Source organism: Staurois parvus, unplaced genomic scaffold, assembly GCF_062004578.1.
Source record: "Staurois parvus isolate SC_StPar_1 unplaced genomic scaffold, SC_StPar_1.0 ptg000159l, whole genome shotgun sequence".
Lineage (NCBI taxonomy): Eukaryota > Metazoa > Chordata > Amphibia > Anura > Ranidae > Staurois > Staurois parvus.
The window spans coordinates 1,037,272-1,052,593 of record NW_028317955.1 but is presented as its reverse complement, the minus strand read 5'-3'; the positions used below and the strand labels follow the sequence as shown (position 1 = coordinate 1,052,593).

Genomic DNA, 15,322 nt, shown 5'->3' with positions numbered 1-15,322 from the left:
CTCCCAAAGGGATATCACGTCTAGCGGGATGCAGACCCTGCCACTTTCCTCCCATTCAGATTCTCTCTGCACATGGACACAGACAAACAAACAGCCAAACAGCCATTCCTTCAGATTGACAAAAGGTAGGAATCTGCAACAACGTTTGTAAAATCCTTGCAATGTACACAGATCTCCCAGAGGGGAAGGTTGTTTTCTCAACGAAAGTAGAGTTACCCTTTAAGCTCTACTTTAGGACTTCAGATTCTTTTCCCATGGAATACTGAGCCATCAGACTGAGTGTTTATACTCACTAGTATTGTATATTGCCTTAAAGCTGCCCTCTCTCCCTCTTCTGTTGGATTCAATTCTCACAATCTTTCCAGAGGCGACGTGGCCAAGCGGGCGCACCTTTCCACAGGTCCTTGGGATAAGAACCGAGCCCTCTCTGCTTATCCCATCATAGACAATCACAGAGGCCTGGCTGCAAGCTGGAGAAGACTGAACATCGAATTTCTCAAACTGCAGGAAGACCTGGAACAAAGGGGAGACCATTCAATCATTTACACCCCGGTCACATCAAGCCTGACTTTGAAATTGTGCGACTTACAGTGAAGTCGCATGATTTCAAAGTCGGGTGAGATGCCTATTTCAGGTGCGATTTGCAAGACATCTGACAGAGATATCTACCGAAGGTAGTACATGCACTACTTTAGAAATTGGTGCGGCTCCGACTAAGTCAGAACCGCACCGATATGACCGCTCTAATAGCGGACAACAGGGTGCGACTTGGCATACGATTTGCAAGGCGCACCCGATGTGACCGGGGTGTTATACAGATACGGTACAATCACAGTTATCTGTAGCAAGTTGTAAGCTGACTACATGTTCCAATCTGATCGTATACAGATTGCACAATCTCTTTTAGCTGACTATACATGTTTTATTCTGATTGCACAATCTTTGGTAGAACTTTACATTTATCACATTTTTTTATCTTGTCATTGGCTATAAAATTACATTTGTGTGTGTTGAATGATTCTTTCAGAAATGCCCTTTATTTCTTCATTGAGGGTGGCAATACTATTCCAGCCAATCCTCCATCTTCTGGGTTGTCGCTCTCTTTGGAGAAAGCTATGTACTTCTTCTTTTCTCCCCTGCTAGCTCTCCCTCATGACATTCGTCATTTGACTTTGGGGCAGCTCCAGCAGCATGTGTGACAGTGACTGTTCCAGAAAGCCTTGCTGGCAGATACGCAGCCGACCTCAGGCAAAGGAAGGGAACGTCCCGCTGCGACATCGACACATGCTGCAACTGAGCGCAGCTCAACAATCGGCAGGGCAGTGGATAAGGGGGTACCACCAGTCCTCCTGTGCGGGGCCCAGGGAAGCATGGGGGCCCAGGCAGCTGGGTGAATCAAATGTGGGCAGGGAGGGTGATCAGCATGGGCAAGCATGGGGGGGCAAATACTGGAACCGATCCCCTGTATGGCTCTCTCTGCAGCAGCTGAAAGCTGGCTTCTTCTCCTCCACCTCCACTGGCTTTCAGCTGCTGCAGAGAGTGCATACAGTGGATCGGCTCCAGTAATTAACCCCCTTGCAGCACCCATCATCCCACCCCTGCAGCTCTGGCTTCCCTCCTCTCCTTCCTACTGGCATCTGCAAGCACATGATAAGATCCTTTAGGATGGAGAGTGGGGGAAAGGGTCTGGTAAATATGTCACATTTGCCAGCCCCTTTCTTTCCTGAATGAACACAATGAGTGATCGGTACCTATCACTCACTGAGTACTTCATAATTGAAGCACAGTGAACTTTTGTAGGAAGGGTAGGGTGGCTGTCAGTTTGGCTGTATGGAGCCCCATGGTTTCTAACAGCAGCCTTGACTATCGGACAGTGAGATGTGGAGAGAAGATCATAGTTACATAGTCTGGCTGAAAAAAGTCCATCCAGTTCAACCATAAAAAACAAAAAAAAAAAAAGTTGTAATCCTATACCCACAGTTGATCCAGAGGAAGACAAAAACCCATGATACAATTTGCTCCTGCAAGGGAAAAAATTTCTTCCTGATCCCCCAAGAGGCAATCTGATATTCCCTGGATCATAAGCCCACAACATAAACATGGACAGTTAGAGGTGTCCTTATAAAAAACTGCATAGCTATTCATGCTTTGAAACTGCGTGTACATTCAATCTGTGCAAATTGGGGCAAAATCCACTGATATCAGACTATTTTCTCTCCAGGTCAAATGATTTTCATGGATCAGAATTATTTGGGGCAGTAGCACATTATGGCCACTAGATGGAGCCAAAGACAACGGTAAATAATTCATATTTTGACAATCAGCTCCATCTAGCGGTGAAAATGCGGTACTGTCCCAAACCAATTCTGATTTATGAAAATCATTTGAACTGGAGAGAAAATAGCCTAATGACATTTGATTTGGTCCCAACCTTTTTATAAATACACTCAATCGTAAGTTATGGTTGTATATGGTGCTCATATGCACAAAATAGTACAAACGGGTTTCCAAACATTTTCATTTATATCCATTCAGGTAGTAAAAACCTATAGCTGGAGTTGGCCTTTAAATAGAGCAGTATTCGAAGACACAGGCATTGGGATATGTGAGTATCGTCCGCCTTTTTTTTTGTAGGTAGCAGGGTTATGGCACAGAGTGGTATTTTAGGAGAGTGAACAATACTCATCACAAGTGAATTTGTAGTCTTCATAGGTAGGTGAACAATAGGGTTCTTTAGTAAATCATATCGTCCGGTACCTTGCCCTCTGGGATCCGGATCAGCCAGACACAAGTGGAGACATTTGGATGATCTTTGGAGTCCCATGAGAATGTACCGCGATGATCCGGCAGAAGGAAGCTGCATGTATCTAGAATAAAAGTACAGAACCTTGTTATGTCCAGAAATATACACGAGGCTTCGCCCACAGCTCCTAATAAGAAAAATATTCAGATTCACATTCTGTGAATGAATCAGGAGCAGAGGAATGACAGTTCACACCCCCTCCCCCCCCCATTCACAGAATCCAATGCATTGCGTAACATTAAGAAGTCGATTAAATAAATAGGGAGGAGGGGGGGGTTGCTTAACTTCTATGAGTAGCAGCTGCTTCTGTTAACCTTTACAGTACCAGAAGACAGACGGCCAGGGCAATATCTGATAGCCATGGGGGAAGTACTGCAGAGAAGGTTTTCATCAGAAGCAGCCAACTGCATAGGTAATGGAATACACACCTTTACACATAAATTATGTATTTGGTGCTGTATTCCAAATATTTATCTGCCTCCTTGTAATGTCCTCCTTGAGCTCCCGAACCTCCCCTTTTCCCTCTCACTTCAGTTTGTTTGGAATGAGCAGTGCACGTTAGTTGCAGTCATGTACACTGCTCTATGCACAATACATATCCCATTGTACATAGTCGATCTCCAGAGCAAGCAAGAGAGGATGGATACATCCCTACATACAGTGGATCCATGGAGAGCAAATGTAGCCACCCTCTAACAGGAATTTGGATCACAGCAGAAAAAAAGAAATACAAAAATTAGATAGATAGATAGATAGATAGATAGATAATGGGAGCAATAGAGGGGACTTTTTTGGGTTAAGAACACATACTTTAACAGAACAGAATAATATTTTAAACTAGAGTTTAGTTTAGTGTGTACAATATTAAAAGCAGTTTTTGTGTTTAATTACAATAACAAACATGTTATACTCAACCCAAACCTCCTCTTTTGGTGTCCCCCGCCAGCTCTCTTGGTGCCTCCTCTTCTGTGTCAGCAGACACTCAATCCTGAGCTGTGTGTGTCCATAAACATAGAGTGCAGCTCTGCCCCACCCCAACTCCCTCTTCACAGGATTTGATTGACAGCAGCAGTAGCCAACAGAGGATACTGGAAGTTTTTTTTTTTTTGTACCTTAGTGTGGGAAATGGTAAAAAAAAACCCTTAAGCCTCTAGCACCACTTTAATGGATCAGTCCAGCCTACAGTGTTGTTTTAGTTATTAGTGTACCCTGGCCTCTGGCTTTCTAAATATCTTGGTTGCTCCAGCAGCGATCTCTCGCACATAATTCCTGACTCCCACTGTTCCTGTACACCTAAGAGCTTTGTGTGTGCCATTTTTTTTTTTTTAAAAATGGAGGCAGCACAGTGACTAAATGGTGCACCTCCACCTGGCAGTAATAGGGTTGTTGGTTTGAATACCAACCATGGCACCACCTGCCTGGAGTTTGCATGTTCTCCCTGTGCCTGCATGGGCTTTTTCTAGGGTACTCTAGTTTCCTCCCACACTCCAAAGACATGCTGGTAGGTGAATTGGATCCTGTCTAAATTGGCCCTAGTATGTGTATGTATGAATGTAAGTTAGGGACCTTAGATTGTACACCCCTTGAGGGTTAGGGACTGATGTGAATGTACAATATATATGTAAAGTGCTGCGCAAATTGACTATATAAGTACCTGTAATAACAAAATATAGCAGGTAGAGTAGGAACCCTTTATAATGGCCACAGTAGGTGCCCGGAGCCAGAGAGCTCTCACCAGTAGACTATAAAAGCTGTCAGGTGGTTTAAAGCTGAATACGGACCACAGGGGTTTGCTTATTTGGCACCGCCACCATTCCTTTTTTCAATGAATACAAGGTTTTCTCTGATTGAATGAGGTGGGCAGCATGATCTCCACCTTGTCCAATCAGATAATTATTATATAATCAGATATTTATTGAAAAAAATGAAAGGTGTTCTATGAATGATGGTGGTGGTGAGTGAGTGACCCCCTGTGTTCTGTGTGCAGAGGGGAAGCTGCTTGCACAGAGCCGCAGCAGGACCACGGTTGCATATATCACTGTTGTAGCACCAAATACTATAGTGATTGTTAGCTTCCCCTGTGGTCTGAGATATACAAACTTACATCAGGTCAAGTTGGACCAAAGTAAGTATGCAATACAGATAATTCCTGGAGTTCAGCTTTACCTCCCCAGCGTCTACTGTACCGAATTATTGGTCCTGGGTGGACTGACCCTTTAAGTGTTTTGAGTAAAACTTTTCATTGTCTTTCAACCTAACTGCATCCATAGAGTTTGTTCATCTTCACAATATCCAGAGAACTCAAGCCAACCCTCTGGCCAATCGCAGCATGGGGGTTCCCTATGGGTTCCAGGGTGGCCTTCCCAGCATCATTGGTAAAGGCAAATCTATAGGAAAACAAACAGTGACATGTTGTAAGTACCTAAGATGTTCGGATAGCTGGTTCCTTACAACTTGATCATTGACTGAAGGACTTACTTGCCATAGTGCAGCACAGACAGGTAGTCGTAGGGCATTCCCAGGTTTTGGGTGCTCATTTTGTAGAAGTTACGTTCCTTGTCTGCAAGATATTACAAGACAAAATTACATTTATATCAATAATCAACCTTACCAAGAGGTAAGGAACACCAATGGATGCCATATACAGAGAATGATGATGCTGCTACAACCACCAGAGACTTCATGGACATGACTTGGTTACCGATACAATGGAAGAAGGAAAGGGTTTGAGATGAAAGAATATGTAAACCCAACATTTCATATTCCTGATATGTGCCTGCTGTACCATGTACTTGTGTGAAAAGGATCCTGTTCTCTTTGTATTGTTTCCTTTGTGTGAAATCCCTGAGGTTCCTAACAGTCCCTCTGCTTTCCTGACCACACTAGGCATGACTGCCATCTTTGAAACATAAACACCATTTAAATGTCCTACTGTGGCTGAGAGTGTCATCACCGTACTGTGCTTGAAGTCTTCTGTAGATATCTGTGGGTTTTCTGCCTTCATTCACATGAAACTTCATCCCCACACGCGGTTCCATGCACTCACTAACACTGTTGTCTGCCATCTTGATTAACGTTCTTTGGACTGGCCTGCGTCATGTGCGCCGCTTATCAGTAATAGGACACACTTGCCACCAGGGGCGGACTGACCATTTGGAAACTCGGGCACTGCCGAGGGCCCGGGGTCAATAGAGGGCCCCATGAGATGCCCCTGGTACCTTTGGGCAAAGACACAGGGGCCCCATGATCCCCTATTGCCCAGGGGCCCCATGAGTTGTCAGTCCGCCCCTGCTTGCCACTTACCACTGCCAGCATCCCTTTTTATACCTGTACAATTAAAAGGCCCAGTTTGACTTGAACACCCCTCGTATTTAGGGTGAGAATCCAGAATTGTCATTCACATTCAGGTCAATTTATAAACAGGAAATTTCTTTTTTGTAGTGAACACACTCACAAAACTAGCACCCAGTGCAAAAAAAAAAGTGAGCACACAAAAAAGTGCACAGGGTGTACATCTAGCCCTGATCCCCCCGAGGCGCAAGGCTCCTGACAGGGACTGGGGCACTCACTGGCCCACCTGGCCGGAACCAGGCAGACCCTTTGTTCAGGAGGCCTGCTGAAGCAAGGCCACCACAAGTACTAAGTGGGGCTCCCCTGAAGGAAGATCCCATGAGAGGAGGAGACCCTTACCAAAAGGCCACATGCCTCCCCCACCAAGACTTTCAGGGCAGGCCCGAGGACCTACACCCTACTAATCGGTAAGTGAAAAAGTGCGTACATGCTCTGCAAAAAGTGCAAGAGACAAACATACATTACAAATTCCTCTGGTCCTGGCCAAAAGGCCCAGCCCTAGAGGCAAGTGCGAAAAAAAGAGTGACTGGTGTAGTGACCAAGGTGCCTAAAACCCAAACATCCACCAATGTTCAGAAGTGACCAGAAGAGAGAAATGAGTAAAACATGATCCCTGTTTGTACATTTCTAATCTTGGTGCTGCTCCCTCTTACTCTTCCACCCCAGGCATTGGTCAACAACCTTCATTATGGTAAATACAGCCTCACTTTTGGTCCATTAAATATCCCATTGATAGAATTTTCTTATAGCAGTTTGATAGGTGCACAAATATTCCGGTTGATCCTGCCAGAAATCTAGTGAGTTCCTAACTTCCTTTAGACTTTGCCCCTACTGCTCTGCTATCAGCCATGCCTCATGCCTTCATGTCTGAGAACTACAGAACACCCCCCTCAAAGGAAAAGAGAAATGGAAATAAAAAGAGAAGAAGGTGCGCTATCATCTTATCCTGGAGGGACAGTGCTGCTCTTCCATAGACACCGCACAATGGGTGAATGTTGTCATACAAGGACACAAATTGACAGGATCAACAGTTGAACATGTAGGAAAAATAACTAAAAAAGAAAACTAATGCAGCCATCACATCTATGAACTGGTAAACTGAAATATATTACATTTATGTTCTTGGGTTTAATTCATTTAAAGGCTTTATGCTTGCCTCCTCCTTTAGCAACCCTGAAGTGTAGAAATGGAATGCGATTTAATCCAAGTAATCAGAGGCTGGTGTCATCACACCTCTGCACCAGACACACTTTACACATCCCGCCTGTTGTACATAGTGTTACAGGTTGTTATAGATCCCATCACCTTGTGCTATTTATACCAATCACTGCCAGCTGCTCTATTAATATAGGTGCTGCCAGCTGAAATGTGGGGGGAACTAATTAACGGCAAAAGTGCTTACATTTAACACAATGGCAATGTTACTTAACAAAACAGACTTCTGGGGCCTGACTATACCACGATGTTTGGGGACCTGCTGGTTCTCATCCACTGACACCCAGCTTGTCTCCTTTGTTTCCCATCTTCATCATTTTCACTGGCACATGTAGCCTTGTGGCTTCCTGGGTGACAGCTCCTAAAAAAATGAACAGCACACTCAAATGCTAAAATATTCTTGATCTGTTGGCTCTTGGCTGTTCTGATCCATTTGGAGATTAGATGAATGGAAAAAATCAAGAGCCAGTTGATGAATTAAAAGAACATACTGTATATCCTTCCAGATTTGCGACAGCGCTTACCACCATCTGAAAAGCATTTTTCAGAGGGCAGTATAGCAGCAGCTTACAGGCGCTCAGGAGGTGCTACTGCTACCTCCTGAACATCTGTGTAGCACAGACCACCTTAGGAGTCGCTGAGTTTTGGGTCCCCCTATAGTCCTGCACAGTCAGGCAACACGCATGTTATTCAGACCTTGCACACAGGAGACAGTAAACAGTTCTTGAGCTTCATTTTTGGTTTTATTAAGGGGTTGTTGACTTGGATAGGAATGAGGGGTGTATGGAATGATCAAGGGAACTGCAACTTGAGGACAACTCCTTAGCAACTATGTACAAGTCCACAGACAAAGGTTCTCTTCTAGGAGAGCTCTCCAGCCATCCTGGTGTACCACCCCAGACCTCAGTTGAGATTAATCCTCTGCTTCACCCAGCTGCCCGAGGGAATCATTGAAGAAGGGGACCCAGAAACTGCCACTTTTAAATTAACAGTCCCAGATGGGGGCTACTCAGGTTTCCCACTAGAATGCCCTCTCCCCTTATCTGGCCCAGGGGGTGTGGAAGGGAGGATCTCTCAGCCTCAACCATCCACTAAGAGAAGACAGCCTGGGAACCAGGGAAGGAACCAGCCCAGTATAAGGCCTGAAGGCAGCCACCAACCCACGAGCTTGCAAGAGAGAACTGAGTCCTCTCCACTCAGTCCTCTCCTGCAAGCTCGTGGGTTGGCGGCTGGCTTCAGGCCTTATGCTGGGCTGGTTCCTTCCCTGGTTCCCAGGCTGTCTTCTCTTAGTGGATGGTTGAGGCTGAGAGATCCTCCCTTCCAGTTCCTGCCTTCAGGTAAGCCCCCTCTCCAGGGCCCCCTCCCAGGCTCCACAATCCAGCCCTCACTCCATCTTCCACCTGACAGTACTCCTTCAGCTGATCAGGCTCTCTAATACTGAAGGGCTGTTCTGACTCCATTCCTGCTCGGGGATTGGTCAGAATCCTTTAAGTATGCAGATCAGCCCCTCCTCACCCCCACCCACTGCTTTCTAGAAACGTCTCAAGTTTCTAGAGCAGGGGGAGGTATCAGGGAACTGACCTGCAGAGCTCTCAGCCCTGACCCAGAGTAACCTAGCTGATTCATCCCAGGCTGCTATTCAGCTCCTATCTAAAAAAAAACCCACCCATCTATCTCTCCTAGCTAACTAGAGGGCACTTCACCTGTTTTTTTCTTTTAAGCTTCATTCACATAGTCGTAAAAAGTTTACCAATGTTATTACGCATGCCTTTTCTAGGAGGAAAGTTTGTAGCGATCAGAAAAACATTTGCATAAAGATACGTTTAAATGCATAAAGACACGTAAAGGTGCATATACCTACGTAATGATAATTTTTTTTAATTTACAGTGCATGTTCTTAGACGCAGATTTTTGGATGATGTGTTACAAATCTGAAAGCAGCTCATGTTTACACACCTGTATGAGTGGTTCCATTGAAAACAATGCAGCTGTGTTCAGATCCATAGTTAAAAAACACTTAGGACCAGTTCACACGACATGCTTTTCAGTTGCTTTTTTCTGCATCCAAAACGCACAGAAAGAAGGTTATATGGTTGTCAATGTCATTGTTCACATTAGTTCTTGCAGTTCCAGTGCATTCCAGTTGCAGAAAAAAAATAGAACATGCTGCATTTTTTCTGCACAGAACTGTACTGGAACGCAGTAAAACGCACCAAAAACGCACTGGAATGCACATGTCCCTATTCAAACTGTAGAAAAAGAGAGGGGAAAATGTAACTGGAATGCATAAAAAACGCACTGGAACACACCAAAAAACGCACTGGAATGCACATGTCCCTATTCAAATTGAAGAAAAAGAAAGGGGAAAAATTGAACTGGAATGCATAAAAAACGCACTGGAACACATAAAAAACGCACCAAAAATGCGTCAAAAACGCGCATGCAAAAACGCATCCAGAACACATCTGGACTGCGTTTCTATAGTGAGACCTGGCCTGTAGGCTTCATTCACACGGCCATAAAAATATGCATGTACAAGTATTTTTTAATTACGGATCTGGATGCAGCTGCATTATTTTCAATGGAACCATTGACGCAGGCGTGTACACATGAGCTGCTTTTAGATCCGCAACACAGAGTCCAAAAATCTGTGTGCATGAGGCTTTAAATCCCCATCCCTGAGCTCCATTCCAGAATTTCCTAGGCCGAGATGATGTGATCAGTCTGCTGCAGGCAGAAGGAAGCATTTCTTCAGTCTCCTCTCTCCAGTGATCAGACTGCAACATTTTACAACTTTTTAGCAATCACAATCTGAGAGGCTGTAGCAGGGGCTGGTCTGTGTCAGACATTTGTGAGTACTGCCAAAAAATGCACAGACACTGGTATTTACATAGTATTTCAGTCCAGGAAGTAGATAGTAAATGATGATTGAACAAAGATAGTGCTGTACTTCTTATAGGAAGACATATAATCAGTAAGGAGATCAATAATAGCAACCTTTATATTTCTATCAGTGCAGGTTTCCTTCAAATGTCCAGGAATAATTTTTTGCTTGCAGTACTAAAAGAAATCCACTAGGTGTAGCTGTTTACCCAAGTATGTGATATGTTGAAATAGCCAGGCTGTAGAATAAATCGAATAATCCTCCAGTCCTCATTTCTTTCAGGCTGGGTTTTCATTAGTACAATCTCCTTGTATTTGTGTTCTTGCATGGCAGACCACTTACTGTTATCTCACATATATATTATTATAGCCAAATTTACCACCCTAACTCCTCCCACAGTTTTTACACTACATAGACAGTAATATACCGAAACGTGCGGATTGTTCCCAATTGGTGAGCTATTACTTTGTGGAACGTTTCACCGAATGGTTCACAAAATATCAGCGTTTTTGTGGTGAAACTGATCCCATAGGAATGAATGGCGGAATGTTCAAAACTAGAGTGGGAGTTGACAAAAGCTAGAGTGTGAACTGAAAAATCAGGACATGATGTCTAAACTGCCATCACTCCCTCATTTTCAAGCCCACCTACACAAATCTTACATCAAAATGTTCAGCTATCCCTGCTGCCACTAAAAATGTCCACGGCTAAGCCATAGTCCTGATAGTTTTCACAATATGACCATTTGTTTGCAACTCACGCCGCCCATTGACATTCATTGAAACTCCACTCTAGCCACCTCAAATTTGAAAGGCAATTTCTAAACTGCAACTGTGCCTTCATTTTTAATATTTCAGAGACATACTATGCATCAAAATGTAGGTCTGGGTCTTGTGATTCTCACAATATAAAGCTCTTCGCTGTAGGATTTACAGTTTTTAAAACTACGACCATTTGAAGACGCCAGTGAAGTGAGCAATTTGGAGCAGTTTGTTTTTAACCGCTCTTCTCTGCCCTATTTGAAATCTAATTTTGAATTGGTGACAGTTTGGCCGGCTTCTGGTTAAAGGTTTGGAAATAAGTTTTCTACAGTAGAGAGTATTTGAGGTGATAATGCTGCTAATGTTTTTAGAAATGTATGTTTTAATGTAACTGTGAAGCACTTTGGGCAACAACATTGCAATTAAATGTGCTATAAAAATAATTAAAAGTTGAAATGCATTTCTCACGCTATCAAGCTTGTCATGTGCACTTTTTAAATCTGATCAATCAATTGGTTAGTGTAATGTTTACTATCTTTACTCACTCCAAACACTCCACACAGTTACTCTGCCCACTCCATAAAGTTACTCTGCCCAGTCCAACCTTTTCACAGTTACTCCAGCCACTCCAACCACACAACAGTTACTCCAGCCACTCCAACCACACAACAGTTACTCCAGCCACTCCAACCACACAACAGTTACTCCAGCCACTCCAACCACGCAACAGTTACTCCAGCCACTCAAACCACACAACAGTTACTCCAGCCACTCAAACCACACAACAGTTACTCCACCCACTCCAACCACACAACAGTTACTCCGCCCACTCCAACCACACAACAGTTACTCCAGCCACTCCAACCACACAACAGTTACTCCAGCCACTCCAACCACACAACAGTTACTCCAGCCACTCCAACCACACAACAGTTACTCCACCCACTCCAACCACACAACAGTTACTCCAGCCACTCCAACCACACAACAGTTACTCCAGCCACTCCAACCACACAACAGTTACTCCAGCCACTCCAACCACACAACAGTTACTCCAGCCACTCCAACCACACAACAGTTACTCCAGCCACTCCAACCACACAATAGTTACTCCAGCCACTCCAACCACACAACAGTTACCTCAGCCACTCCAACCACACAACAGTTACTCCAGCCACTCCAACCACACAAAAGTTACTCCAGCCACTCCAACCACACAACAGTTACTCAAGCCACTCCATAAAGTTACTCTGCCCAGTCCAACCTTTTCAGTTACTCCAGCCACTCCAACCACACATCAGTTACTCCAGCCACTCCAACCACACAACAGTTACTCCAGCCACTCCACCCAGTTACTCCGCCCACTTCAGTTGTAGACTACTGGTGGAGGCAAGAACACTTCACACAATTTCCCCAGAAATTGTAGCTTTTCTAGTTTATATTGTACAACTAAATATAAATGATTACCTTAATAAGTCCTCATGCACACGAGACGTTTTTACAGCGGCTGTTTTTGGCTTTTGCCATTTTTTTTCTACAGCTAGAAAACCCCCCAGCATGTTATCCTATGTGTCCTTGCACAACATTTTTTGGCAGGGACGTTCTTTGGCTGGAAAAAAACCCAGGACTAGTGGATTTCTAGACCAGTTTTTCAGCTGTATAAATGCTCTAACGCTGAAGAATGCGGCAAACACAGTAAAACGCAGCAAACCAGCGTTTTTGGACTTTTTTGAGCAAAAAAAACAATTTTTTGTAAAAAAAAGCAAAAAAAACACAAACGCAGCAAAACGTGGATAAACGCTAATGCAAAACACTAAAAATGCTGATAAACGCACATTATTATTGTGACTTCATACAATTAACACTACCAGTGTTATTAAAATGCCCCGTGTGCATGGAGCCTTATCATTAACAAAATGTAATGTGATCATTTTTATATGGTCGTCTAACTATAGATCTATAATAAAATAAACTTGCCCATGCAGATTTGATTTACCAAGTAACTTTTTTGTTGTGTAAATTAGATCCTTTGCTCTCTGTGACCTTGCTAGGGATATTTTACTGCACTTCCTGTTCTGGTGACACCAGTGACATGGCTGTGAGCTGAACTCCCTGTTTCTCATCTTTGGTAATTTTCACGGATTTCCATGGACAATTCATGCCCTGTCATTAGCCTTTATGCTGTATTTCTGAGTGCGGCAATGCACCACTTTATGATTGTATTCTATCATTCTCTAGGAGAAATTCTAAAGTTTCCATGGCAACACAAGCTGGATTTGAGTTTCTCTTAATAGAGATAGTACATTTTGCAATTAAGCTATAATTACATTTTGGCATAAACCTGCAGGTGACCACTTTATTTTTTGGGGAGAATTAAAGCAGTATTAAACCCAAAAGCAAACATTATATTACAGCTCACCAATTCTTGTGATGTGATGGCTGCATTAGTTTTCTTTTTTGGATTTCTTTCTTCTATTTTCATCTGGTGTATCAGACAGCAAGTCGGCTGTTTTTCAGAAGTTCAAGCTCTCCAGCAAAATGTATCAGCTTACATGGATGAGACAAACCACTTACCACTGCCAGGGTTGATTAAATTGATCAGCTTTTATTTATTCATATGAAACCTTTATCCCAAAAGGAAAAAAAAAGGTTTGCTGTAACTTATTATAAAGTGTGAGCTGGAATTTGGCTTCAATTTCAGATTTGTATTTTTTTGTTTTTAAATCAGATCTTTTTTTTAATTGAAGTTTGGATCCATGTACTGTACATACACAGTCATATAACCCCAATCTCCAACAGGGGATAGCATTGGGTTTAACAGTTTACAACAATGTTGATATGAGAGGAGTATATAACAATGCATACAGAGGATATAAGTACAGATCCCAAAACACAATATTTTCCATAAATGTTTTCATTAAAAAAAAAAAAACAATACAAAAAGAATGAACCAAAAATACAAAACCAGAACAGTCAAAACAAATCATTCTTTCACAAAACTGAACTTGGAAAATTGAGCTGCCTCAACCTATCAATCTGTAGTATAATAGATAGAAGTCCAATGTCTGCCAAATTTAAATCAGATTTGGATTTAAATTTGCTAATTCATTTAAAGTGATACTCAACCCAGGACCCTGCATGCAGTATATCCGGTCGCCCCAGACCCTATATTCACTATATCCGGTCTCCCCGGACCCTGCATTCACTATATCTGGTCTCCCAGGACCCTGCATTCACTATATCCGGTCTCCCCGGACCCTGCATTCACTATATCCGGTCTCCCCGGACCCTGCATTCACTATATATGGTCTCCCCGGACCCTGCATTCACTATATCCGGTCTCCCAGGACCTTGCATTCACTATATCCGGTCTCCCCGAACCCTGCATTCACTATATCCGGTCTCCCAGGGCCCTGCATTCACTATATCCGGTCTCCCAGGGCCCTGCATTCACTATATCCGGTCTCCCCGGACCCTGCATTCACTATATCCGGTCTCCCCGGACCCTGCATTCACTATATCCGGTCTCCCCGGACCCTGCATTCACTATATCCGGTCTCCCCGGACCCTGCATTCACTATATCCGGTCTCCCAAAGTACACACAACATGGAAATGCAATTATTTAATTAAATATAAACTGCTAAATACGTTTTCTCATCAGCAGTATATAGCAATCTTGTGACATCAGCAGAGCACTGGTTAAAGCTTGTAGGAGGAGTTTTCTTTCTGTTCTAGGAGGATGTGAAACCTCTGACCCTCTGTCTGGACAGTGTTGATTGGCCCTGTGCTGATCACATGCACCCTCCCAAGACAAAAAGAAAAACCTTTCTAGCAGGACACACCAAACTGAGCATATGCATGTGACCATGGGTTCAGTTAGTATCAGGTAGTCATTTCAACAAGAGGAGGGGCAGAGAAGACAGGATCAAACAGCCTTTTTACAGAATGCTGAGGATTAACTCCTTAGGTTCCACAGTGAGTATAACAAGCATGCTTTACTGCATATACAGACTGATTTTACTGTTATGGGTTTAGTAACACTTTAATGTCCCCCCACCCCCTCCCATACTGACAATGCTGCTGTCTGCTGTGTCCTGTGCTCATACCTCCAAAGTGGTGTCTCACTAATACAGGAGGTGTGTTACTGGCCAGATCACCACGTGAAAACAAAGGGAAAAAAGCTGATGCAGCCACCACATCTAATGATTGGTAAGCTGCAATAAAATACATTTTTGTTTTTAATTTTAATACGGCTTTAAAGTGCTCCTAAATGTAGAAGATTTTTTACCTTCATGCATTCTCCTTCT

The 15,322-nt window shown here is 43.4% G+C and overlaps 1 protein-coding gene across 2 annotated transcripts in view; it reads right to left on the bottom strand.

Annotated features, from left to right (window-relative positions):
- LOC149463085 (hatching enzyme 1.2-like) overlaps positions 1–15,322 on the bottom strand; it is a 79,843-nt gene that overhangs the window by 19,992 nt on the left and 44,529 nt on the right. For both annotated transcript variants that reach the window (XM_089675803.1, XM_089675802.1), the window contains 4 exons: positions 5,282–5,363; positions 5,063–5,190; positions 2,758–2,867; positions 294–513 (listed from right to left, as the gene is read on the bottom strand). In XM_089675803.1, the coding sequence (XP_089531929.1) occupies positions 294–513; positions 2,758–2,867; positions 5,063–5,190; positions 5,282–5,363 (540 nt within the window). The remainder of the gene's footprint in view (positions 1–293; positions 514–2,757; positions 2,868–5,062; positions 5,191–5,281; positions 5,364–15,322) is intronic.